A 27,079-nucleotide genomic window follows, 5' to 3' on the forward strand; every position below is an offset into this window, starting at 1 on the left:
CGCACGCTCCCCGAACACACACACTGTCTGTCCCCAACACACACACACTCTCTGCCCACCACGCCCACGGCAGCTGAAAAGCAGCTGGCAATCGAGTCGGATGCCCATGGAACAATGGGACAGAGAAACCTGCCTCGTGTGGCTGCCCACGAGGCACTGCAAACCCTTCCCAAAGCACCCTGCGGCCAGTTGCACAGTGGAATAGCTTCCCACAATGCACTGCTCTCTGTGGCGATCCAAGAGCTGCTAGCCTGGATGCGCTCCGGTGACACAAGCAGCCTAGTGTGGACATGCAACAGCGGCTTAATTAAAACGCTTTAACTAAAGCAGCATAACTCTGCCGTGTAGACGTAGCCTGGCTCCCACTGGGGCCAAGGATGCTCAGGCACTGAAACTAAAGAGCCACAACTTCCTCCGTAGTTGGCAGGATTCAAACCTGCACAGGGAGACCCCGCCCCCCCCAAGGGATTTCGAGTCCACCACCTTAACCACTCAGCCACAACTACTTGCTTTATAGAGCGCTCTCACGACCCTCTAGTTCTGTTCTCACTGAGTGATCGTTTCCAATTGTTTCCTCAGACCAGCATCCACAACACACTCACTGCTGTGCTGTTGTGTAAGTGTGCCCAGGGCTCAACAAGAATTCCTGCTCTTTTCCCTTCTGGCTGGAGCATGAGGAGAGTGTGTTTGTGGCCAGTGATGTTGCTGTAGATTGTTGTAAAATTCCTGCCTCGATAATTCAGACAGTCCCTTTCCCGTCATATCCCCAGTACATCAGTGACTGTAATAGCAGGGGGCAGGTTTTCTGTGGGGCACAGAGCTTTGTCAGGGGGTTGTTGTCTCCTTCCTTTCCTCACCCTGGAGGAAACTCAGCTTTTCATTCCATCTTTAATGTGTCATGGAATAACAAGAGCAGCATGAAGAAAGAGGTGGGCAGGGTGGGCCTCAGGGGAGGGGCACAGAGGTGCAAGTGGTGGGCAGGGCAGGACGGAGAGGCACGGGTGGCAGGCTGGGTGGGACTCATGGGTGGGGCTGAGAAGTGGGAATGGCGGCCATGGTGGGTCTCAGGGGAGGGGTCAGAGAGGTGTGGGTGGCGGGCAGACCTTGGGGTAGGGGGCGGAGAGGAATGAGCAGCCGGCAAGGAGGCCTCGGGGAGAGAGGAGCGAGTGAAACGTGGACCAGCAGGCGTCAGCCGAAGAGGCAGAGTGGGGTGGGAAGAAGTCCTCCTGTTAACCCAGTGCTATCTACACCGGAATTAGGCTGATATAACTGCATTGCTCAGGGAAGGTAAAATTTTTAACACCCCAAAGTAATGTTGTTACTGACTTAATTTTGTAGGATAGACCTGTCCAAAGAATCACACACACACCTTGGGAGTAAAACTTCACCCGCTTCTCTGCTTTACAGAATCGAAACACAAGAAACGCTTGTCAGGGCCCAGTGCAGGTTGGCAGGGAGTCAGGTATGGGTAGACACCATACGTTAACCAGAGGAAAGCACCATGCATTAGCTGGTTTAAAGCACCTGTCTTCTAAACAGGAGATCCTGGGTTCAACTCCCAGTAGTGGCTTTTGAGGCACCTGGTAATGGCTGCTATCAGAAGACAAATAACAGAGTTAGATGGACCTTTGGTCTAGACCAGTGTAGCTGTTCTTGTTGTTTAAATTACACTCAGAGGCACTGATAATAGAGTGACTGAAAGTTTGGGTGTGAAGGGCTGATAGGTCAGTGGTGCAGTCCCCTCGCAGATGACCCCCTCCCTCTTGGACAAGGGCAGGTCCAAGCTCTCACACCAAGTGGCTCATTGGGGCTGCCAGAATCTGTGGGCGGCTCACTCAGTTAACGCCGAGGGTTGAGTCGTGCTTTGTGCACCGTGTCTGAGAATGAAAATCCTTACTGAATGAGGGAGGCAACCTAGTGAGAGAGGAGGTGGAAAAAGCTAATGTACACAATGCTTTTTTTGCCTCTGTCTTCATAAACAAGGTCAGCTCCCAGACTATTGCACTGGGCAGCACAGCATGGGGAGGAGGTGACCAGCCCTTTGTGGAGAAAGAGGTGGTTTGGGACTATTTAGAAAAGCTGGACGTGCACAAGTCCATGGGGCCGGACGAGTTGCATCCGAGAGTGCTAAAGGAACTGGCGGCTGTGATCGCAGAGCCATTGGCCATTATCTTTGAAAACTCGTGGCGAACGGGGGAAGGTGGGTGTTTTAATCGCTGTGCAGACATAACGTTAGGATACGTCTACAGTGCAATGAATCAACCACGGCTGGCCAGTGTCACATTAATCAGGATCATGCGGCTTGGGCTGTAAAGTTGCAGTGTACAAATACAAAGAAACAAGAGCAAAAACTGGTTCCCTTTATAGCTAGATAGCTATAGATACATGGCAAATAGCAACAAGAATCAGCGTAGAGCTGGATCTAAAAAAATGAAAGATTAATCTTTGCTCTACAGATAATAACTACTGATAAATGGTAATATAAAAAAGGACCTGGAATTCCTTCATAATTTGACGGTTCTTGGAACTTCCAGGCAAATTGGCTAGAATTTTCGAGACACAGATTGTCAGAAAAACATAACACGCTGAGTGCTCCACCTGAAACAACAGCAAATACTGTTGCCTAGAGAGACAGATACATTGCAAAGAGCAACAAGAATCAATGTAGAGCTGAATCTGCAAAACAGAAAGATTAATCTTGCAATACAAATAATAATGTATTAATTATTATTAATTATTTATTATTATTTTATTTTATTATGTCACAAAGCACCATGAATTCCTTCATACTTTTATCATCCTCAGGATGTTGCTGTGAATTCAGAGACATGATTGTTTTCTGGAGCAGCCGTTGCAGTTTCAAAAGGAAATTCAGGCAGAAAATGAAGCAGGGAGGGTTGTGATGGGGCGCATGAAAGGAGAGGAGGCTTGTTCCTCTTGAGTTTTCTTTCCGTTGCTCTCGTGATCCTGATGGAGGAAGCGGAAGCTTAATTTGAGTTTATCCCCACTCCTCTCCTTCTGTCGGCGGAATGTGTCTTCACCAGGAGTGCTTCCACCGAATGAAGAGGGGCAGTGTTGGGGGGCTGAGAAACGGGGCTCTTCACTCATTTGCTCGTTTGCTCGCCACACGACTGTTAGCCGACAGCCAAGGATGTTTGGTGAGGTGCCAGCTATGCCCGTTTATACCATTCGTGACTTTAACTGCTAGAACTCACTGTCCCTTCACGGCGGGCAGCCCGGGCTAGGCTGACGGATGCCCCAAGGTCCTAACCACCCGTGACTTTAACTGCTAGAGCTCAGAGCTCCTTCGCAGCGGGCAGCCAGGATTGACTGACAGGTGCCCCAAGAGTTTGCCCGTGGAGGCGGCACAACTCAACGCTAGGCTCTTAGTACTCTCACCTCATGGCCAGGCTTTAGAGCCAAAACGGCTGAGGTTCTTTCATTGTGTTGGCTGCTTTACAGTAAACCAGAGAAAACAAGTCAGGCTTATGCACAAATGGTTACCAAAATTTATTAAGCTAGATTCTAATCATGTGGTTACAAAATTGCTAGTGCCTACTTATTTAAATGTAGAGATGTTCCACACACAAACAAGTTACAAAACTGAAGCCACAATCCCAAAGGAAGAAAACAAAGTATAGAGCTCTATTTCAAAATATGTGCACACTAAAGATAGGAGATCAGGTGGGGGTGCTTCTTACCCTCCTTGCATCTCTCGATTCCAGTGGTGCCAAGCCAGGATCGGTCACTCAATTCCGCGGAAAGACGAATAAGGGACAAGGCTTCGGGACCCTCTTAGCTGCAGAAGCCTTGGGAGGCTGTCACTTATCTGACCAGCAGATAGATAGTGAAAAGCACTCCAAAATCATGGTGCTGTAGGTCCCCTACTTATACCTCTGTACTCCTTTATTCTCTTTCTCCTTTCTTATGCCAAATTGAGGCTGGTCTGTCTGGGTGACGCCAGCTTTCGCAAGAGTAGTTTACACTTGCATGGGAGAGAAACAATAAGTGTCGACTACTGGACATTTCTTTTATCAGGGTAAATATTTTCCCACCTAGGATGTTGGTGTGTGTGCATCACGCTATTTAGTAGGGGCTAAGAGCCATGTCTGTCACAGGGCCTCTGCCTGCTGTGAGCTTAATCCTTGTATCTGTTCCCAGAGGCACATTGTATCAGCACACCTGTGCTTTTCACAGCTTCAAAGGCTGTGCTGGAATATATGTTAAGTGCCCTGTTCCGGCTTCCTCCTGTGTTTCCAGCAGTGCTGGTCTGAGGGCGTGGGGGGGGCTGGCTGTCTGGATACAGACCCCCACCTGCCCTCCACCAGGATCTGCCAGCCCATTTGCCTGGGACCCCCTCCTCCGGCCAGCAGGACCCGCTGACGCTTTACAGGAGAACCCCTCACTCTGCGCCAGGGACCGCCCCACCACAGCGCTGTGCACTGGGCATGGCAATGGTCCCAGGAGCCAGCTGGGCAATCCCAGACAGAGCCCCTGGCACAGCACCAGGCAGCGTCTAATCCCCTGCCCCACCTGCCAAGAGACCCCCACCCCCACTGGTCTGCAGCCAACAGGCCCCCAGCGATACCCACCTCCAGGACCCATAGCCTTAGGGCTGGGCACATCAGAACTACCCCCCGAAACCCCAAACCCTCCAGAACCCACCAACCTGACTAGGGTCCCCCCTGCCCAGCCACCCAGAGGCCTCCCCCTACCACAATGCCCCTTCAGCTACCGCTGCAATCTCCCCACACAGACACCTGCCCCCCCCAGCAACAGTGTTCCCTCACAGTGTCTGACAAGTGGATAGAAAGTTATCACCACCCCCTGCTGGCCAGTGACACAGGCAGAGGGAGCCCGGGGGGACGCCTCTTTAACAGGAGAAGGGAAGCCATGGAGGGCCAAAATAAGTAAGAAATTTCCATACTCTGTCACTAGCAAATAATGGCCACCGTGGATCCACCCCAGAGTTCGCTACAGCTTTGCACTGCGGGAAGCCCCCCCTCACGGAGACCCTTTGTCATGGGGTTTGGGATATTTCTGGACCCATGCTGCACTCAGAGGGACCTCCTCATCCCGTGCCAGCTGGAGAAAAGAAAAGGGTCCAGCCAACTCTCCTGTTACCAACTGGGAACCACCCATCCCCCAAACAGGGGGAGGCCCCTGGCTTTGATGGGTATTGAATATATGGCTAGTCTCTTTTATCAGCAAACATTTTTAACAGGGAGAAAGGAGGGAACAAATGATTCTCAAAGGAGAGGGAAAGATGTTCATTGTTGCAGGGGAGTTAATTTCCCAACCAGGATGGAGAAGGCTCAGGGCGACAGGTTTCCCCCAAGGAAGGACAAGTTGCTAGGATTTAGAGACATGGGGAACAGCCCCAAACTCGAGAGGATTTTTAATTGACATTTGATAATGACATCGTAAGAGGGAAACCTGACATTTGAGATCAGTGTTCAGAAATGAAAGAGAAAGGGTGGAAATCTGAGGGATTTTGGATCCATTTATGCAAATTATAGAGAGGAAAGTGGAAAATGAGAGGGATTTTATAGCAGTTGTTGATAGGAGGTTGTCACGGAGTCCCTGGGCGATGCTCTGGAACTGCTCCCCATGAAGCCGGGCAGGACTCTGGGGCAGTCGCCTTTCTGTGAGCAGCCTGTCTTCAGGACACACAGCTCACACAGCTTCCACCTTCCTGGGTCTGACCTCGGACCATTCAGCCTCCTCTGCCCCTCCGTGTGCTTCCCACAGCGAGTCCGCTCAGGCAGGGCTCCTGGGGAAGCCAGAGGGTCCTGCACCCCAACTCCGCAGTCAGACGTGACTCTCAGCCAGCCAGTAAAATAGAAGGTTTATTAGATGACAGGAACATGGTCTAAACCAGAGCTTGCAGGTGCAGAGAACAGGACCCCTCAGCTGGGGCCATTTTGGGGGGGGCAGTGAGCCAGACAACCACGTCTGCCCTTCACTCCATGTTCCAGCCAGCTCCAAACTGAAACTCCCTCCAGCCCCTCCTCCTCTGGGCTTTGTTCCTTTCCGGGGCCAGGAGGTCACCTGATTCCTTTGTTCTCCAACCCTTTAGCTCTCACCTTGCGGGGGGAAGGGCCCAGGCCATCAGTGGCCAGGAAACAGGGTGTTGGCCATTCTCTGTGTCCAGACTCCTGCACACACATGCCCTCTAGGGCTCTGCAATGATCATACACCCTTATCCCACCCCCTAGATACTTAAGAACTTCATAGGGGAAACTGAGGCACCCCCACACTATTCAGAGGAAACGTTAAGAACAGTCCCACTTCGTCACAGAGGTAAAAGCTGAATGTATTTCCCACCACTATTTGGTCAATGAATAGAGCGGAAATGGGCAACGTTGTCAAACGTTTTAGATCCATATTCAGGAATCTGAGAAAAGGTGTAAATCTGAGATTTTCGTCATAATTTATAATTACAGAGACAGAGAAAGCTGTCAGGGGCATATTCAATTAGAAGTAGACAACTAGAGAAAAAGTGGGGCAAACGTTGAGGGTATTTTTTAGGAATCTTTGAGACGTACAGAGAAAACGTGTCACAAACTACGCAACTGAGAACATGGGATAAACGCCAAGACCGGGGGGGCTTTTATGTAGCTATTAAAGAACTAGCTGGAAAAGGGGGACCGTTTGTCATATAAAATTCAGCCTGTCCAATACATAAACAGAGAGTGATGGTACCCCCCCGACCCGCCCCCGTTCACCTGGGCAGCAGGGAGCCCTCTGAGGGGCTGACTGGAGGGGACGGGGGGGGGAGCTGGAGGGCTCCCTGGGGGAGGGGAGGGGGCGGTACTGGGGGATGGGCAGGTGGGGGGGGCAGGTGGGGGCTGGGGGCGACGGTGCTGCAGTTGGGGGGCAGCAAGTGGGACTCGGAAGCCGGGATCGGGGGCAGCCCCATGGGGGACACGTCCCCTCCCTTCCCCGGAAGAGACCCAGCGTCTCCTCCCACCCCCACGCCGGGGCAGCCAGGTTGGGGGATGGCTCCGGGCTCCAACTTCCCACCGACACCGGGACAAATCGCTGCGGATAAAACGGGGGGGGGAGGGAAATCCCGCCCCGCCTAAGGGAGGGGAGTTTCAATGGACATGTGAGGAAGAGGGAGAGACGGGGGGGGGATCAGGGGAGACGAGAGAGAGGATCAAAGGGGGGGTGGGGGGGAGTTTACAACCACGTGGGAGCTACCGAGAGGGAAAAGGGGAAAACTGGGGGGCATTTGTGCCCGTGGGGAGGGGGAAGGGGATCCAATTAACTCCCCCGCCGCCCCCCAGTTCCCCGCCGGGAATTTCCTGGCTGCACAGAGAGAGTTCAACCCCCACCCCCCGCAACTCCGGCTTCTCCCCCCACAACCCCAAGGGACCCCGCCCGCCGGGCCCCAGTCTCTGCCCCCCCCAATCCCAGCCGTGCCGGGGGCAGAGAGTCACTTTCCTGCCCCCCGAAAAGCACTCCACCCCCCGCGGGGTCTCCCACTCACCGGGTCGGGGGCGGACAGAGCCAGGGGCTGGTCCCAGCTGGAGAAAGACCCCCCCGGCCGGGCACGGGGGGGTTAATGACGAGCCCCCCCCAGCACAGACCGCGGAGTGGAGCCGCAGCTGCTCCTCCGAGAGACCCGACACGAGGCAACGTCTGGGGGCGGGGCATGGAGCATACCGGGGGCGGGGCAGCGCCTGGGGGCGGGGCCTGGAGCAGACCAGGGGCGGGGCAGCGTCTGGGGGCGGGGCCTGGAGCAGAGCGTGGGCCCGGCAGCGTCTGGGGGCGGGGCTTGGAGCAGACCAGGCGCTGCCTCGTGTCGCATCTGTAAGAGGAGCAGCTGCGGCTCCCGTCCGGGGTCTGTGCGGGGTGGGGCCCGTCATTAACCCCCCCGTACCGGGGGGGCTTTGGCCAGCTGGGACCCGACCCGGTGAGTGGGAGACCCCGGGGGGGGGAGCGCTGGGCGGAGGGGGGCAGGAAAGTGACTCTCTGCCCCCCACCTGCCCATCCCCCACTGCCGCCCCCTCCCCGGCCCCAGGGAGCCCTCCAGCTCCCCCCCCCGCCCCCTTCAGTCAGCCCCTCAGAGGGCTCCCAGCTGCCCAGGTGAACGGGGGCCGTGGGGGGACCATCACTTTCTGTTTATGTATTGGACAGGGCTGGATTTTATATGACAAACGGTCCCCCTTTTCCAGCTAGTTCTTTAATAGCTACATAAAAGCCCCCCCGGACTTGGCGTTTATCCCATGTTCTCAGTTGCGTAGTTTGTGACACGTTTTCTCTGTACGTCTCAAAGATTCCTAAAAAATACCCTCAACGTTTGCCCCACTTTTACTCTAGTTGTCTCCTTCTAATTGAATATGCCCCTGAGAGCTTTCCCTGTCTCTGTAATTATAAATTACGACGAAAATCTCAGATTTACACCTTTTCTCAGATTCCTGAATATGGATCTAAAACGTTTGCCAACGTTGCCCATTTCCGCTCTATTCATTGACCAAATAGTGGTGGGAAATACACTCAGCTTTTACCTCCTATCAACAACTGCTATAAAATCCCTCTCATTTTCCACTTTCCTCTCTATAATTTGCATAAATGGATCCAAAATCTCTCAGATTTCCAACCTTTCTCTTTCATTTCTGAACACTGATCTCAAATCTCAGGTTTCCCTCTTACGATGTCATTATCAAATGTCAATTAAAAATCCTCTTGGGTTTGGGGCTGTTCCCCATGTCTGTAAATCGCAGCAACTTGTCCTTCCTTGGGGGGAACCTGTCGCCCTGAGTCCTTCTCCATCGTGGTTGGGAAATTAACTCCCCTGCAACAATGAACATCTTTCCCTCTCCTTTGAGAATCATTTGTTCCCTCCTTTCTCTCTGTTAAAAATGTTTGCTGATAAAAGAGACTAGCCATATATTCAATACCCATCAAAGCCAGGGGCCTCCCCCTGTTTGGGGGATGGGTGGTTCCCAGTTGGTAACAGGAGAGTTGGCTGGACCCTTTTCTTTTCTCCAGCTGGCACGGGATGAGGAGGTCCCTCTGAGTGCAGCGTGGTCCAGAAATATCCCAAACCCCATGACAAAGGGTCTCCGTGAGCGGAGGCTTCCCGCAGTGCAAAGATGTAGCCAACTCTGGGGTGGATCCACGGTGGCCATTATTTGCTAGTGACAGAGTATGGAAATGTCTTACTTATTTTGGCCGTCCATGGCTTCCCTTCTCCTCTTAAAGAGGCGTCCCCCCGGACTCCCTCTCCCTGTGTGACTGGCCAGCAGGGGGTGGTGATAACTTTCTATCCACTTACCAGACACTGTGAGAGAACATTGTTGCTGGCGGGGGGCAGGTGTCTTTGTGGGGAGATTGCAGCGGGAGCTGAAGGGGCATTGTGGTAGGGGGAGCCCTCTGGGTGGCTGGGCAGGGGGCCCTAGTCAGGTTGGTGGTTTCTGGAGGGTTTGGGGTTTCGGGGGGTAGTTCTGATGTGCCCAGCCCTCAGGCTATGGGTCCTGGAGGTGGGTATTGCTGGGGGCCTGTTGGCTGCAGACCAGTGGGGGTGGGGGTGTCTTGGGCAGGTGGGGCAGGGGATTAGACGCTGCCTGGTGCTGTGCCAGGGGCTCTGTCTGGGATTGCCCAGCTGGCTCCTGGGACCATTGCCATGCCCAGTGCACAGAGCTGTGGTGGGGCAGTCCCTGGCGGAGAGTGAGGGGTCCTCCTGTAAATCGTCAGGGGGTCCTGCTGTCCGGAGGAGGGGATCCCAGGCAAATGGGCTGACAGATCCTGGTGGAGGGCAGGTGGGGGTCCTAGGTAGGCAACGGGGAAATCTCAGCCCGGCAGTGAAGGAATAAAAAATGACTCTACACAAACAGCCCCCCACCCCATTTCTCCTGCCATTTGCAGGAGCAAATCCAGCCATGGGGGAGCAAACAACCCAGGAATGAGAGTTTCCTAGCAGACAGGCATGGAGAGGGCACAGGGAAAAGGAGATAGAGAGACTGACAGGGTCCGTGGGATAAAAGAGTTTTGAAAGAGATTTCCAGCTCTCTCATCTGCCAGACAGATGTATTACTGCAGTGTGGGGAGAATCACTTTCCTGTGGACAAGACGAGGATGAGAGAACGGAAAACCCAGTTCCTGACTCCATGTCCCTCCTGCTGGGGTGTGGCTGCCGTGGGGTCAGTGTCAGAGGGAATCCTCGAAAGGGACTCCTTTGGTTCTGCTTTTTTCTAGGATTGCGTTCAGAGACTTTGTTTTGGGATGCAGGAGGGAGAAAGGAGGTTCAAAGTGTGTCTGTGGGCCTAGCCTGGCAGGAGGGGCCAGGTCTCTGCTGTAATCCAGAGATTGAGCATTTTCTCAGCACGGCAGAATCTCGGATCTCGCTCTGCAAGGAAAGAGCCTGGGGGAAGCGTGATGTGAAATGAACTAATGCCCGTTCCTAAACTTCCACAACAGCCCTTCTTGCCCAGCCAGGTTGCAGAACGACACTCATGTTTCTTTCTGGTTCATCCCGTCCTCCCATGGGACAAGGGAGCGACATGGCTGCAGAGGAGCCAGCTCAGGTGGGGATTATTGAGGGGGTTCTGATCTGTTCCTGCAGGAGGGAGAGGGACAGGAAATACACGGGAGAGGGGAAGGTTTGCACCGTCTGGTTTGGAGGTTGGAGCGCGGCAGGAAATGCACAGGGTGGAGAAAGGGAGGAGGCCAGGGGGTGGCAGACCTGCTGGGAGTTGTTTAATAAGTGGCCTAGATTCTAGGAAGAGACCCATGAGGTTCGGAGGTGGAAATGCTCCAATCTGGTGAAGAGAAAATAACCTACCTAGATGGGGCTGGGAAAAAGGACCAGACTCGTAGTGCTGGAGCCTGACCCAACTAACCAGCGGGTGCCTTGAAATACGAAGGGGGAAGCCACCAGTCAGGCTTAGGGGAGATTCCCCTGCTTCATATCCACCTCTAGGAGTGGCTAAGTCATTATGCAACGTAACCTGTTTCCCCTTGTTTTTTCCTGCCTCCCCCACCCCCCCGACGTTCTTGTTAAACCCTGGATTTGTGCTGGAAATGGGCCACGTTCATTATCATACACATTGTAAGGAGAGTGATGACTTTAGATAAGCTATTACCAGCAGGAGAGTGGGGTGGGAGGAGGTATTTTTTTCATGATTTGTGTGTATATAAAAAGCTCTTCTACACTTTCCACAGTTTGCATCCGATGAAGTGAGCTGTAGCTCAAGAAAGCTTATGCTCAAATAAATTGGATAGTCTCTAAGGTGCCACAAGTCCTCCTTTTCTTTTCACAAGGAGGAGGGTGTTGGGCTTCCTACAAGAGATCTCTCCCTCGACCCTGCTCGGGGCAGCATCTCCGGTATCAGTCTGTGTCTAGTAGGTGTGTGATGGATCTGCTGGGAGAGAGGAGGGGCTCTCTCTTCGCCCCCTCCCCCTGGTGTTTCCTGGGTGCTCTGAGCGGGGTGGGGGTGGGACTCTGTTGGCTGCGGTCCACCCAGAGTTTCCATTTGATTGGCTCCTCTCCCCCACGAATAGTGGGGCTGTGAGTGGGGCAGCAGGTCCTGAGTGTGGGGCTCTGGCTCTTTCAGGGGCCGGTGACCTTCGAGGAGCTGGCTGTGTATTTCACCAGGGAGGAGGGGGCTCTGCTGGACCCCGCTCAGAGAGCCCTCTACAGAGACGTCATGCAGGAGACCTATGAGAATGTGACCTCGCTGGGTAAGGATTCCTGTCCCCTCGGTTCTTGGAAGGGGAACGGAAGAGATGAGGTTCACGCCACCCCCACAATGCCACCTCTGCTCTGTCCTGTTCCAGCATCACCCCAGCATGCCAGTGACACACACACAACCAGAGACCCTCCCCTGCTGCTGAACGCTGTGGGAAGAGAGCACAGGAGCAGAATCGCACAGTGTGAAATATCTCCTGTTTGCACAAGTAAAACGGGGGGTTAGGTCCAGCATAACGAACAGAAGCTTCCTACCCCTGGCCTTCTCTCAAACCCTGAGCCTTCTCCACCCAGACCAGAATGTGCTTGGGGTGTAAGAAGCAGGCTGCTGGGGTCAGAGCGGCTGGTCCAGGGTTACTGATCACACAGACCTTGAATGCTGGCTGGGGGAATCCAGACAAGGGAGCTCCAGCAGCAGAGCATTGAAACTCAGCCAGGATTACAGATGACACAACTCCTCGCTGCTCCGGATTGCCCCGTGCATGGGACAACGGCCTCGGTTGCTGGTGAAAATCCTTGAGACCTGGAGAGTTGCTCCCCCCATCCCCATGTGCAGTAGCCACAATCTACCTTCTCTGCGGACTTGGTTTTTTGAGTCCCTCATTCGTGAAGTCACATGACCCCGATTCTTATTTTTCACATTCTGCTTGTCTAGACTATTTAGAGTCTGTTGCTTCTGAATGATAGTTTCTAATTTCCCAGTGTTCTCCACAGCCAGGGATTTTCTTACTCCCTCCCATTGCACTGGACTCATTAGATTCCCTAGTATTTCAGAATGGCCACAATGGGACAGACCAAAGGTCCATCTAGCCCAGTGTCCTGTCTTCCAACAGTGACCAGCGCCGGGTGTCCCAGAGGGAATGAACAGAACAGGGAATCATGGAGTGATTCATCTCCTGTCACCCATTCACAGTTTATGACAAACAGAAGTTAGGGACTCCATCCCTGCCCATCCTGGCTAATAACCGTTCACGGACCTGTCCTCAATAGATTTCTCATGGTGTTTTTTTTTTTTTTTTTTGTAACCCTATTATAATCTTGGCCTTCACAACGTCCTCTGGCAAGGAGTTCCCCAGGTTGACTGTGCATTGTGTGAAGAAATACTTCCTTTTGTTTCTTATAAACCTGCTGCCTATTAATTTCATTGGGTAATTCCTAGTCCTTGTGTTCTGAGAAGGAGTAAATGACACGTCCTTATTTCCTTTCTCCACGGCAGTTTTGATTTTATAGACCTCTCTCATATCCCCCCTTTGTCTCTTTTCCAAGCTGAATAGTCCCGGTCTTTTTAATCTTTCCCCGTACAGAAGAGTTTCATACCTGTAATCATTTGGGTTGCCCTTTTCTGAACCTTTTCCAATTCCAATATATCTTTTTTTGAGATGGGGCAACCACATCTGCATGCAGTATTCAAGATGTGGGTGTACCATTGGTTTATATAGAGGCGATATGATATTTTCTGTCTTCTTATCTATCCATTTCAGAATGATTCCCAACATTCTCTTTGCTTTTTGACTGCCTTGGCACACTGAGTTGATGTTTTCAGAGAAGTGTGCCCAGTGACTCCAGGATCCCTCTGTTGAGTGGAAACAGCTCATTTAGAGCCCATCATTTTATATGTGTAGTTGGGATTATGTTTTCCAATGGGCTGCAATATGGTGCTATCCTGACACCTAGTACTGCTGAGATCCTGCATTCAGTGATATCCCTGTCCTTCCTGTTCCCGTTCTCATAAAAGAAGAAGAGCATCCAAATGCGTGTTTCCCTTCATTCCCTCAGCGGTCCTCATGGGAATCCCTGATCGGTTCCAAAGTGTATTAAAACCTTTCTTAAAGGGTTACCTCCTGGTGGTATTCAGGTCCTGTGAGTTTGTAGCCCAGAAAGACCCCCCTCAGTCAGCTCAAACTCAGCTGTTTATCCCCCAAAAGTCTGTCGTCTTCAGTCTCCTGAATGAGGGGAAATCCGTCACTACCCCTTTCTGCATTGGGTAAAGCTTCAAAAGGTGGAGCTCTGCATAACCAGCCTTGAGATCTGGCATTCATCACCCTGTAGTGATACCAGCTTGCACAGGAAACCCATCCCGCAGCCCTTCCTGGTGTCATGTGGCGCATCTCGGCATCATAGTCTGTGAAGAATTCATGCTTTCAAGGGCTGGCTTAGATATACAGATAACAGTCATAATTAGGGCAAGAGTTTGCAGGCAATGAAAAGAGAGTAATTGAGAAACGTGAGCAATATCTAATCCTTTAAAGCCTGAAAGTGCCTTGTGGGGAGGGGACAGGAGCCGGCTGTGTGGGGGCGGTGGGGCTCAGATACTGGGCATTGAGAGCCTAGAGCCAGCTGTGTGCTGGAGAGACGGGGCATTAACCAGCTGTGTACAGGGGAGGTGAGCAGGGGAGAGGTGCTGTGGACACGGCCGCGAGCAGCTGTGAGTGCCGTCCTCTCTGCAGCATGATGAGAGAGCCTGGCGTCCCACTGCTGATCCCAGACTTGTATGAGGAGGGAAGAAATTGGCATCAAGTCTCAACCACAGCCAGCCTGTGCCCTGGGGAGGAGACGGGTGTCTCCAGGGAGAAATCTGGGGGATTGTGACCCTGCATGCCCCACCCACTCTCTGATCAGCAATTCCGGATATTAACGGTGATTCCAGAAACAAAGAGTAATTTTGGGAAAAAATGCAGTCCTAGTGACAATTTCCGGAAAACACTGGCCCTGGTTGTAACGTTAAATCCGATAGTCTCAAGATCTAGGCCTGTGTTGATCAGATCTGCCACTCTGCCTTCATGGAGTTCACTCTGCTGGTGGGTTGTACCCCTTCCCCCATTCTGTGTCTGCCTTGTCTATTTAGATTGAAGCTTCTTCAGGACACGGGCCATCAACGCTTCTCGGTTTGTACTGTGCCTAGCAAAATGAGGACCCACTGTTAGTTGGCCCTTAGGCACTAAGGTAATGAATATGATTGATAATAATCATCTCCTGGCAGTTTGAGCCAAGGAAGCCAGCCTTGGGACGTTACTACTTAAAAGTGAGCTGGGCTTAAAAGCATGGAATATTCTTTGTGACAAGTGTCCCACAAATTCCACTGACCTCCCTTGTTTTCTTTGCCTTGAGCAGGGTTTCCAGTTTCCAGAACTGATGTGATCTCGCAGCTGGAACGAGGGGAGGAGTCGTGCGTCCCAGACCTTCATGGCTCTAAGAAAAAAGTGCTCCCGAGAGCTGCCTGCATAGGTGAGGCATTGGTTCAACCAACCCCAAAACTGTCAGTGAATACAGGAAACATTTGGGATGCCCTACAAAGACCTTGTGAGCTCTCCAAGTTCAGGATTGTTCCCTGCAGATGTGGAATCGTTAGGCAGAGGTCACTCATGGTTTCCCACCTATCCTGACTGACAACTGGCAGCAGGTCCCTCCCCAATCTCGCTGTCCCCTGAGATTTCTTCTGAGATACAGACCCAGAACTGATCCCTTCCTTTCTCTCCTCTGGGGAAGGTTGAAGGGAACATCAGCTCCTGATAGGTTTGATCTGTCCTGTACACATTCTGGTTCCTTCATCCCTTTTTCCATTCTTCTCTCTGAGATTTCCTTTCTCTCTGGCACAGGCAGAGTCTTACGTCTGGATTCTCTCAGTCTCCCGTCAGGTGTTGGGATGGTGAGTGAAAACGAGGAGGAACCCCAGCAGGAAGTTGCTGAGCGAGTAGAAGCCCATGGGATGTTGTCAGGAAGGTCCAAAGGGAATGATTCTGGGAGCTGTGCACGCCCAGAAAAAACAAAAGCCTGTGAGAGTCAGCAGAGGCCAGAGGAAAACTTCGGTAGCCAGTCAGACCTTATTACACATAAGAGAATGAACTTGGAAGGAACACGCTACACATGCCTCGAGTGTGGGAAAAGCTTCAAAGGGAGCTCGGACCTTCTCACACATCAGAGAATCCACACGGGTGAGAAACCTTACGCATGCTGTGTGTGTGGGAAATGCTTCAAGCAGAGCTCGCATCTCATTGCACATAAGAGAATCCACATAGATGAGAAACCTTATGGCTGTCCGGAGTGTGGGAAACACTTCAAGCAGAGCTCACACCTTATTACACATCGGAAAATCCACATGCGTGAGAAACCTTACGGATGCCCTGAGTGTGGGAAACACTTCAAGCAGAGCTCACACCTTATTACACATCGGAAAATCCACACGGGTGAGAAACCTTACGGATGCCCTGAGTGTGGGAAACACTTCAAGCAGAGCTCACACCTTATTACACATCGGAAAATCCACACGGGTGAGAAACCTTATGGATGCCCTGAGTGTGGGAAGCACTTCATTGACAGTTCATCCCTCCTCTCACATCAGCGAATCCACACAGGGGAGAGGCCCTACACATGCTCTGAGTGCGGGAAAAGCTTCAATCAGAGCTCAACCCTTATTAGACATCGGAAAATCCACACGGGTGAGAAACCTTATGGATGCCGTGAGTGTGGCAAACACTTCAATCAAAGCTCAGCCCTTATCACACATCAGCGAATCCACACAGGAGAGAGGCCCTACACGTGCTCTGAGTGTGGGAAAAGCTTCAGTCAGAGCTCTACCCTAATCACACATCAGAGAACGCACACAGGAGAGACCCCCTACATGTGCTCTGAGTGCGGGAAAAGCTTTAATCAGAGCTCTGTACTGACCACACATAGAAGAATCCACACAGGTGAGAAGCCTTATGGATGCTCTGAGTGTGGGAAACGCTTCAATCGGAGCTCATACTTTATCATACATCGGCGAATCCATGCGGGTGAGAAACCTTATGGATGCCGTGAGTGTGGCAAACACTTCAATCAAAGCTCAGCCCTTATCACACATCAGCGAATCCACACAGGGGAGAGGCCCTACACGTGCTCTGAGTGCGGGAAAAGCTTCAATCAGAGCTCTACCCTAATCAGACATCAGAGAATCCACACAGGAGAGACCCCCTACATGTGCTCTGAGTGTGGGAAACGCTTCAATCAGAGCTCAACCCTTATTAGACATCAGAAAATCCACATGGGAGTGATCTGTAACAAATGCCTTGACTAGTGCTGGCCAAAGGTATTTTTTTCTTTTCAATCACATTTGCTAATTCCCACTTAGTGATCTGTGCCCCATCTTCACCGTGGTTACTCAGCTCCCCCAGATGAGTTGCCTGCTCCTGCCTTTTGCAGCTCACCCTTCTTTGGGGTCAGTCCTGTGATGTTTTCTATCAACTTCTTTCCTTTTGGGTCAAAGGAGCGTGTGTCCCTCCAGCCAGGAATGTTCATCAGCTTCAGGTGGGGGAGAGAGGTTTGTTCCCAACAAGCTACACTGAGGCAAAAACTACCCGTGCCTTACATCCACTAGGACTGTACATGGCGTTGGCTGCTGAAGTTAGTGATCTTGGTGTTAAAAGACAATTACAGTTGTCGTGCAGATGCAGCCAAGGTGCAGTGGTTGGCATTAGCTTTCCCCTTGACCTGACCTAAACTCCATCACATGTCCTAGTCTAAACAAAGCCTGAGCATCACAGTTATACTGTTCCCCCATTGAAAAACAATTGTTAGTCATCAAGTTCCCCCACCAGGATCATATTGTTTCATTCCCAGTTGTCACAGTTCATCAGAGCGCTGTTGCTTCAGGTTTTCCTGAAGGCAGATATTTTTACTACCTTTTTCCTCCCTTAAAATATATTGCAGTATAACAAAGAGCAGGAATAGGGAAGGGATAGGGAAAAATGTCTTTTGCCCTCTGTAACAAGAGAAGAACATAGGGTAAATCAGAGGGATTCTCCATCACCATCTCTATCCCCCTGTTCTTCAATTGGTAAGGTCAATATTTCCCGAAGGGGCTGGGAAGAGGATTCTCTAGTAAATGATTTGGAACTAACTAAAAGACCCATTCATTTGCCTCCCAAAGCAGTTGTGGCCCATGCCCTGCAGGAGGTTGCTCCTGAAGATCTTCCCTTCCTAATCAGGTGCATGTTGCCTCTTATTTGGGAAATGCAATCCCTTCCTAGGTAGAGATGGGAAAAATGGAAGTGACATTTCTGTTCAGCTCCCTCCTGGGAGATGCTGTAAATGTGTAGGAAATGACATCCATGAGGAATGTGATAGAGCTGCAGAAAGACACCCATTCTGAGTAGATACCTGACATTTGGTGTCTTAGAGGGATTCTAAGCCGCACCTGAATGTAGTCCCTTATTTAAATCTGTGCCACCAGATTAAAGAAACAAAAGGGCATATTTGGGGGAGTTATACCTCAGTATCGCTACTGGTATGTTGTGTGGTTGGTGAAGAATTCTACGCCAGAGCCGTGTAAAATTGCTGCAACTAAGGTCAAAGATTTGACAAGAAGTCAGGTAGAAATGAGAGGTTTTAGTGGTTGATTTTCAACCCACAGATGGACGCTATGGTGACCTGTGGCCAAGGTAAACTGTTTTTGGAATTGCTCACACTTCTAAGGGATGCCATGATGAAACTGGGAACAACTATCTTTTACCATTTGGATCCCAAGTTTCCTGAAGCACAGAGAGAAACAGCTGATTCCTTCAGAGCCATGCCATGCCTATGGGTCCCAAACTGGCTGCCTTGCTGGACAAGAAGCACTTCCGTGTTGGTTAAATGATGGTAGCCAATGAGGGAATGTAACAGATTCCAAGTTCAGACTGCAGGATACATGAATGCTGAGTCCAGAGTCTGTGGTTTGGTCGTGATGCATGATAGAAAGGGGCCATGACAGGGACACACTGCCGTGCGGGGCCAAAGTGAAGGAGCTGTGACATGCCTACCACAAGGTGCAGGAGGCAAACTGCTGCTCCATATTGGGGGCTAACTAACCCCAGCATCACGGCAAGAATCTACCTAGCAGCTGGAGAAAAAATATGTATGAGAGTCAAAGACACCCCCACGTGGCCTGTCTCTTCCCCAATCTCAACACCTGGAAGATTGTCTGGAAGACTCAGAATTTGAACTGCAGAGATTGGTCCCAGGCTGAGAGGGAATTCAGTCTGTGTATTAAGAACTCAACATGGCCTGGAGCAACCAGTAGGTGAGAAAAGCTGTTTGATCCAATTCTTGCTTAGTATATTCAAATTACAGTTATACTCCAATACTTATACTCAGTTAAAATCTAACTTTCTGTAGTTAATAAACTTATTTTACTATTTTATACTTACTCCTGAGTTTGTCCAAAGTGCTTGGGAAAGTTGCTCACATGACAAAGGCTGGTGCATATCCCCTTTATTTTTGATGAAGTGGCGAACTAATTAATGAGCTTACACTTTTCAAGAGAAGGCCGTGAGCCGTGTAAGATGGTACATTTCTGAGGTGCAAGGCTGAGAGCTGGGGAGATATGCTGGTGTCTCTGTATAATTGAGGAGTGGTTTTAGAGCATTCATGCAACTGAGTTGGGTGCTTTGCTGCATGTTGTTGGCCAAATGATCATAGAATCCTAGGATATCGGGGTTGGAAGGGACCTCAGGAGGTATCTAGTCCAACCCCCTGCCCAGAGGAGGACCAATCCCCAACTAAATCATCCCAGCCAGGGCTTTCTCAAGCCTGATCTTAAAAAATTCTAAGGAAGGAGATTCCACCACCTCCCGAGGTAACCCATTCCAATGTTTCACCACCCTCCTAGTGAAAAAGTTTTTCCTAATATCCAACTTAAATCTCCCCCACTGCAACTTGACCATTACTCCCTGTCCTGTCATCTGCTGTCACTGAGAATAGTCTAGATCCGTCCTCTTTGGATCCACCTTCATTTAGTTCAAAGCAGCTATGACATCCTCCCTCATTCTTCTCTTTTGTAGAGTAAACAATCCCAGTTCCCTCAGCCTCTCCTCATAAGGCATGTGTTCCAGACCCCGAATCATTTTTGTTGCCTTTCGCTGGACTCTCTCCAGTTTCTCCACATCCTTCTTGTAGTGTGGGGACCAAAACTGGACACAGTACTCCAGATGAGGCCTCACCAGTGTCGAATTGAGGGGAAGGATCACATCCCTCGATCTGTTGGCAATGCCCCTACTTATACACCCCAAAATGGGACTTATACACCCCAGTCGTCTGGGACTTCCCCCGATCACCATGAGTTTTCAAAGATATTGGACAATGGCTCTGCAATCACATCCGCCAACTCCTTTAGCCCTCTCGGATGCAACGCATCCGGCCCCATGGACTTGTGCTCGTCCAGCTTTTCTAAGTAGTCCCGAACCACTTCTTTCTCCACAGAGGGCTGGTCATCTCCTCCCCATGCTGTGCTGCCCAGGGCAGCAGTCTGGGAGCTGAGATTGTTCGTGAAGACAGGCAAAAAAAGCATGGAGTACATTAGCTTTTTTCACATCCTCTGTCACTAGGGTGCCTCCCTCATTCAGTAAGGGGCCCACACTTTCCTTGGCTTTCTCCTTGTTGCCAACATACCTGAAGAAACCCTTCTTGTTACTCTAAACATCTCTTGCTAGCTACAACTCCAGGTGTGATTTGGCCTTCCTGATTTCACTCCTGCATGCCCAAGCAATATTTTTATACTCATCCCTGGTCATTTGTCCAATCTTCCACTTCTTGTAAGCTTCTTTTTTGTATTTAAGATCAGCAAGGATTTCCCTGTTAAGCCACAGTAATGTCCCGAGCTCCCCAAGTCCCATTGACAGCTGAGCTCTTCCTGCCCATTGAGCCCAGCAGAGACAGTGGGTGGGGGGTGAGTTTGTACCCAAATAACTGACAGAGCCAAGCAAAGAGCAAAGAAATGTTTCCTTCAGTCACTAGGTCTCTGTTTCTGTGGCTCACGCTCTCTCCCCTTCTCTGATAACGAGCAACACTAAGAGAGGAAGAGGTTCAAACATGTGCTAGGTGGTGGCTAGGGTGGGATGACAAATTGAAAACCATCACAGAGCCCTCTACTGTGACACTGAGACGATCCCATTCTGACCTTTTACTGATACTTCTTTAATAACTGAAAAAAAAGAACAGGAGGACTTGTGGCACCTTAGAGGCTAACCGATTTATTTGAGCATAAGCTTTCGTGAGCTACAGAATGCATCCGATGAAGTGAGCTGTAGCTCACGAAAGGTTATGCTCAAAGAAATTGGTTAGTCTCTAAGGTGCCACAAGTCCTCCTTTCCTTTTTGCAGATACAGACTAAGACGGCTGCTACTCTGAAACCTGTCGTCATTAATAACGGTTCCCCTGACGTACGTTGCTAAGATTATTTCAATAGCTCCTACACCGATACCTCCTGCCCCTTCTGGCTGGTTCATTGCGCTGTTTGGAACCTGCACCTAAAATTACACCCTCCCTGGGAGCAAGATTCAAAACTGCCCAAGGAAACCCCATTGGGTTTCAAGTGCCGCACAAGCAGGGAGGCAAAGGGACAGTACAGGGTCGCAGAGCTTCTCCTTTGTCCCAGGGAGAAGGATCTAGTGGGCTAGATTAGGGGGGCTAATAGTCATGACTCCTGGGTTCTATTCCTGGCTGTGGGAGGAAAGGGGTGTCGAGTGGATTAGAGTGTGGGTGGGGGGGGGCTAGGAGTCAAAGAAAAAACACCTCCCTTGTGTTCAGCTGCAATGCATATTGAACAAGAACATGGCTTCTCATGTCTTAGGTTCTGATGTGATCGTGTGGCCGTTTCATTTCACTTCTTCTTGTGAAAAGGTTTGGGTGCCTTGCACAGACACGTTACTTCCTGGGGAGAGACGGAGAAGTGGAAGCTGCATGGATTTCATCCTCCGAAAAATAGATTAAAATAATCCCCAGACAGCTCAGGCCCACCCGTCCCCCCTCGCTGCTGCCAGTGAAGCTCAGTTCTGGGCCTGGTGTGCAGTAAATGTGGGGGAGACGCTGCCTGCCTGGACTTTTCGGGAGAAAAAGTCAGACACGATGCCATGCCTGGTGCAGGAGATGCAGATGTGTTGCTTGATTGTTTTTCTCATTTTAAATGTACTTGATCATTTTGATGGCAAAAAATCTTTGAAAAAGACCATGAAAAAAAGAAGAAACCATGAAAATACCCAAGGGAGAGAGGGGGTTTCTGAGAGCCGGGGTAGAGATGGAGATTTTCATGAAACGGGGACAGGGCAAAGCAGGGAGCAAAGGGGGAGGTTTTTTGTGCAGTTCCATTTTAACCAGCCTCACATCCTGGAGTCCCTAATGTCCCAGCTTACCCGCAACGTGTGACCTCGAGACTCCTCCCCACTGCAAAAAGTGCAGATCCCCCAGCACTCCTTAACCTAGATGGATCCTCTGGCAACCAGATGTCTCTGCAGAACCGCCGTGGTTACTCTTCTGAGTGTCTGTTCAAGGATAGCTACTGACTTCTCCTGAGAATGCAGTTGAGTAATGGCTCTCCCATCTCTAGATGCTTTCCTGTGGGCTCTGAGAAGCAGGATGGGGCGTGTATGATAAAGTCCACGCAACATTCCCCTTTCATCCCAGCCCTGGTACGTCACCAGTTGCCACCTATCCCCTGGCAGCAGCGAGGGATGTTTCCCACTGTCCAGGACACACCAGCCTTGGACCAAAGGCAGCTTGAGGCTTCTCCTCTCTCCCTTCTTGAATCAAGTTCATGTTTTTTCCAAGAGTTAAAGCAGCCCAAACCCCCAGGGTCTGGATTAATGTCACAAGTTTGCTATCTCTCCCTGGAAGACAACTTCTTAATGAGAGGAGTTAAATGAGATGAGTGGAGTTAAATCAGTTCTCAGCCTGAGTCCTTTGCTCTTAATCCTGGGGATATTGTCCCACCGTGGGGCCATTTCCTGCCTCTCTTTCACAAAGAAGGACAGTTTTCTTTGCGCAGACGCAGGAACATCAAGATCTTTCTCTGTCCCTTGTGGAAAGCAGAGTGTCAAATTCCAAGTAACCTTCCTCTTCTGCCATGGAAACAATGGAGAAAGAGGGGGCCCTGGGCACCTCCAGCCGTGGCCGGGAGATGTTCCCTCCCTGCTTTCTTTACGCTGCTTGTTGTTATTTCATGGAGTGTCTGGGATGGGGGAAAAGCTGAGTACACTCCAGGTGGAGGGAAAAAAGGACCCTGAGAATCTCAGGGCCTCAGGGAAAACCCAACCCCTGCTACCGGGATCACAGAGGTGCTGGGGATTTGAGCAGGAAAGGGACTGTGTGAATTGTCCAGGTGGGGAATGAATAACCATTGACAACTAGATCCACCTCATTAACCACTGACACAGGCTAATCGTGCTGCAGATAGAAGGGAAACTGGGAGCGATTCCTTGCTGTCAGCCATGGAAACAGTGACCCGAGTGCACTGCAGTAAATGTGCTGGGGAAAGCTGGACTTTACAGGCAGGTGGAAATAGCAGATCCCTGCAGGAGTTTCAGTCCTGCTCAGTGCGTGGCAGGTGCCCATTGCATGGAAGGTCTGTGGGGGTTTCTGCTCCTAAGTCACCTTGGTCCTTTTAAGATTCCCACCCAAGGGGTGGCTTGGGACAGTAGCGGATGAGAAGGGGGAATCCTCCAGCCCTGGAGGGAAAGGTCCCGTCTGCCCAGACTGAGGGGCAAGGAGACGGAGGGGCAGTCAGTGCTCAGAGAGGAGAGAGCTCAGTGATTTACACCCACCAGGGGACACTGTCTTTTTGAGGCGGGTGCAGCTGGCTTGGGATGGTGCTGACGATGGATAGAAAACAGGCTTGAGTCAAAGACAGATCAGACCACAGAAGGGGAAGGGGAAGGGCATCTCCATAGAAGGTCCTGGGTGCTCAGATACCCCAGTTCTAGGTACCCTGGCCTGTCCCAGAGAGAATAGACAAACAGGGGCCCAGCCCCCCAACAGTCATCCCATGGAGAAGAATCTGGTTGGGAGTGGGGTGAAGGTTCCCGCTGGACAAAGGGGAGCTGAAGTCCCCCAGCGTCCTGGAATTTAAGCAATGCAAGCTTCAAACCCTGCATGGGTGGGGCCTGAGGGGCACCCGCAGAAGGTTGGGCTGGACAGGGGCGGCAGGTTTCTACAATTTTTGGTGGTTTCCAGAATGGGACCAAGTCCTGCCTCCCCGTCCACCTCCCCCCACATCTGCCTAAGGCTCTGGGAGGGAGTTTGGGTATGGGAGGGAGAGGGAAAGGGGTTGGGCTCTGGGAGGGAGTTTGGGTGTGGGCTGTGGGTTGCGGCAGGGGTTTGGGGTGCAGGAGGGAATGCAGGGTGCGGGGTCTGGGCTGGGGCAGGGGGTTGGGGTGCAGGAGCAGGTGTGGGGGCACGCTCTGGGAGGGAATTGGGTGTGTGGTGCGGGCTCTGGGCTGGGGCAGGGGGTTAGGGTGTGGGAGGGGGTGAGGGGTACAGGCTCTGGGAGGCAGTTTCTGTACATATGTGGGGTCTTGGCTGGGGCAGGGCGTTGGGTGCAGGAATGGGTGGGGTGGCCAGGTTCTGGGAGGGAGTTTGGGTGTGGGCTCTGGGTTGGGGTTGGGGTTTGGGGTGCAGGAGAGGGTGCAGGTCGGGGTCTGGGAGGGAGTTTGGGTGCAGGGGGTGGGCTCTGGGCTGGGGAAGAGGGTTGGGGTGCGAGAGCAGGTGTGCGGGGAGGCCTGTGGGAGGAAGTTTGGGTGCGGGATCTGGGTTGGGGTTGGGGGTTGGGGTGCAGGAGGGGGTGCGGGCGCAGGCTCTGGGAGGAAGTTTGGGTGTGGGGTGTGGACTCTGGGCTGGGGCATGGGGGTAGGGTGCAGGAGGGAGTGCAGGGGGTGGACTCTGGGAGGGAGTTTGGGTGCAGGGGGTTGGGGTCTGGGCTGGGGCTTGGGGTGCGGGAGAGAGTGAGGGGTGCAGCTCTTACCTCAGGTATCTCCCAAAAGCGACCCACACCCCCCTCTGGCAGCAGCTCCTAGGTGGGGGGTCTCTGCCTATCGCTGGCCACGGACACCACCCCAGCATTTCCCATTGCCACAGATGGCAGAGTCGGCCCTCGGGGCGGGGGCAGCGTGTGGAGATCCCCCCACCCCCGGGGCTGCAGGGACGTGCCAGCCGCTTCCGAGACTGGAAGGCCACACGGAGTGTAAGCAGTCTCAGGGTGAGCCTCACCCTGACATCTGGTGGTGAGGTCTGGCAAGTTGTGGAAAAGAACTTCAGGGGCCGATCTCATTTGCATAGGCACACCCACCCCACCTAGAACGAGGCCATAGCTGCCCAAATGGTCACTTTGGCTGCTGTGGGATCCCCAGTGTCTCTGTTATTGGGGCAGGAAGAATAAATTGTTGTTACCCTGATTATGGGAACTGTGCTGGGAACTGTACTTGGCCTTTTGTTATGATGGAGGGACTCACCATCACCTAAGTAGCAATCGCTAGGCAAGGGTCATGGGTTCCAAAACTCTGTGAATTGAGAAAGGTTGGGGATGAGTATTAATGCTTGGTGCTGTGGGCCCCGTGGTGATGGTCTTATATGCTAGTTGCCCTTCCTTTTTTATCCACTGTGGAATCTCAGAGCTATTTTTGATTTTGTTAGGAGTCTAGTTACAGACTGCTGAGCTCACTTCGGGCTAATGGTGTACTGTCACTGAGGCTCCTATACTGCAAGCTGACTTCACCAAAGAGCTGAACTGACTAAGAGGCAAAATCACTGAGCGTTGTGTTAAGTAGTGGGGGAGCCTGAAGATCTATTGTGGAGCAGTTGTGGGACGGCGGGAGCTGCTGGTGGGACGCGGAGCAGTTCATGGGACGGCGGGAGCTGCTGGTGGGCCGCGGAGAGGAGCTGAGCGAAGCAGTTCGTGGGGCAGCTGGTGGTGCGGAGGCCTATGGAGCTGTGGGGCAGTCAGCTTCAGATCATGTAATGTGCCTTTTACCCCCGCCCCCATCTCCACCCAGGTTGGGAGGTAAAGCTCTGCAGATAAACTTTTGAACTTTGGGGCTGCCCTGACCAGGGACAGAGACTTTTGGGTCATTGGACTTCTGGGACTTTGGGTGATTTGGGGTTGCTGGACTCAAGAACCAAAGGGAAAGGGCATGCCCCAATTTGCTTGGGGTTGGTTTTTTTTTTTTTGCTCGTGGGTTGTGTTATGAATCCTGTTGGTGCTGTTTCCCCAACATAATGCCACATTGTTTCTCTCTGTTATTAAAAGGCTTTTTGCTACACTCAGACTAGGTGCTTGCGAGAGGGGAAGGATTGCCTCTGGGAGGTGCCCAGCGGGGGTGGTACATATTTGTCCCAGGTCACTGGGTGGGGGCTCGAGCCGGTTTGCATTGTGTTATTGGAATGGATCCCCTAGATATTGAACCTGGCCCTTGTTGCTGCCAACTCTGACGGGCAGAAGGGTTACACGGAGCGAGGGTGGGCAGGAAGCCGCCTTAGCCCCCTTGTGCTGCCAGTGATGGTGGTGGGGGTCCCCGGGCCCTTTTAAATTGCCCGGGGGCAGCAGGCGGGGCTGGGGGAGACACCGGGCCCCGGACTTTGGTGGAGCCAGGCCCCCGTGGTCTTATGTTGCTGGAGCATGGGCACCAGGGGCCCAGATGAGGCGCCTCCCCTGCGGCTGGAGGAGCATGGGTGCTAATCCACCTTTCGGCGGGTTGGTTTTTGGAAGGATAAATGAAGGCAGCCTCTGCTCTGGGCTCGCCCAGTTTCAGGGCCTGACGCTGCTTTGCACAACGATGAATCTCGGAACAGGCCAGCACTGAAATAACGGCAGAACCTGAGGAAGGAAAAGCCTCCGGGTTCGTCTGTGGGCCTTGACGCCGAACGGGAGCCGTAATTTGACTCGCTTTGTGGCTGCGGCCGGTAAAATGTCAGGACAAAGTCGTCCCAGTGATTGTGACACTGGGTTTGAGGCGGCTTTGGTCTTATTAAAATGTAACTAGCATGGAATACTTGTGTTTTTAAAGGTGGCTTCCCCAAGCAATCCCAAGTTGTTCTTCCCAGAGCTGGGTGATGGTGGGCAGCAGGGGATCTCCCCAGTCTGTGGGGGAATCTCTCTGGGCCCCACTGTTAGTTCTCCAGCCTTTCTCCCCCTAACCACGCACACCCCTCCCCTCTCCATTATCAATGCTTTACAGTGACCCCTCCCTCCCCTTATGGGATACAGCCTCTCGGTGACCGAGACTGACTGGGGCTCCCCTCTGCTTGGCTCCAGTGGGGAAGGAAATAGTGTGACTGGCGAGAGGAAGGAGACAGGCCGAAGGAGTCAAATGGGGCTAGACGAGAATAGAGAATAGAGGAGATTTTCTTCCTATTAAAATGGACTGGAGTCTCATTGCTGGAAAGCCACATCTTGAATGACGTTTGAACCGGCAGCCTTTCAATTGCCAGGCAAAGGTGCGAACCACAGAGACCGATCACGGCCGACTTCCCAACGCTGTCCATGGAGCCCCTGCAGGGGTGCAAGTGGTTAGTGCAAAGGGCAATATTGCTGGGGTTGTGAGTTCAAGCCTTCCCTGCAGCCCTGGTTTCTATTACCCCATGGAGCTTCCCCAGCTTGCTTGT

General features: G+C 51.9%; 2 protein-coding genes across 2 annotated transcripts in view; one reads left to right on the forward strand and one right to left on the reverse strand.

Moving 5' to 3' along the window:
- LOC144258246 (uncharacterized) overlaps positions 1 to 27,079 on the reverse strand; it is a 640,730-nt gene that overhangs the window by 500,837 nt on the left and 112,814 nt on the right. The window lies entirely within an intron of this gene.
- On the forward strand, positions 10,494 to 16,751 carry LOC144258297 (uncharacterized). The gene is made up of 6 exons (XM_077806772.1): positions 10,494 to 10,535; positions 11,565 to 11,691; positions 14,810 to 14,923; positions 15,334 to 16,134; positions 16,219 to 16,620; positions 16,705 to 16,751. The coding sequence occupies exons 1-6, from the start codon at positions 10,494 to 10,496 to the stop codon at positions 16,749 to 16,751; spliced, it is 1,533 nt and encodes a 510-aa protein (XP_077662898.1).

The sequence above is a fragment of the Eretmochelys imbricata genome, chromosome 28 (genome assembly GCF_965152235.1).
Source record: "Eretmochelys imbricata isolate rEreImb1 chromosome 28, rEreImb1.hap1, whole genome shotgun sequence".
Taxonomy (NCBI): Eukaryota; Metazoa; Chordata; order Testudines; family Cheloniidae; genus Eretmochelys; species Eretmochelys imbricata.

What these genes read in the sequence shown, in the direction of transcription:
- LOC144258297 (XM_077806772.1), top strand. Translation starts at nt 10,494, where the DNA reads ATGGGACAAGGGAGCGACATGGCTGCAGAGGAGCCAGCTCAG. An exon ending in CTGCAGAGGAGCCAGCTCAG is followed by an intron (nt 10,536 to 11,564) that starts GTGGGGATTATT and finishes TGGCTCTTTCAG; the next exon opens with GGGCCGGTGACCTTCGAGGA. An exon ending in CCCGAGAGCTGCCTGCATAG is followed by an intron (nt 14,924 to 15,333) that starts GTGAGGCATTGG and finishes GTCTCCCGTCAG; the next exon opens with GTGTTGGGATGGTGAGTGAA.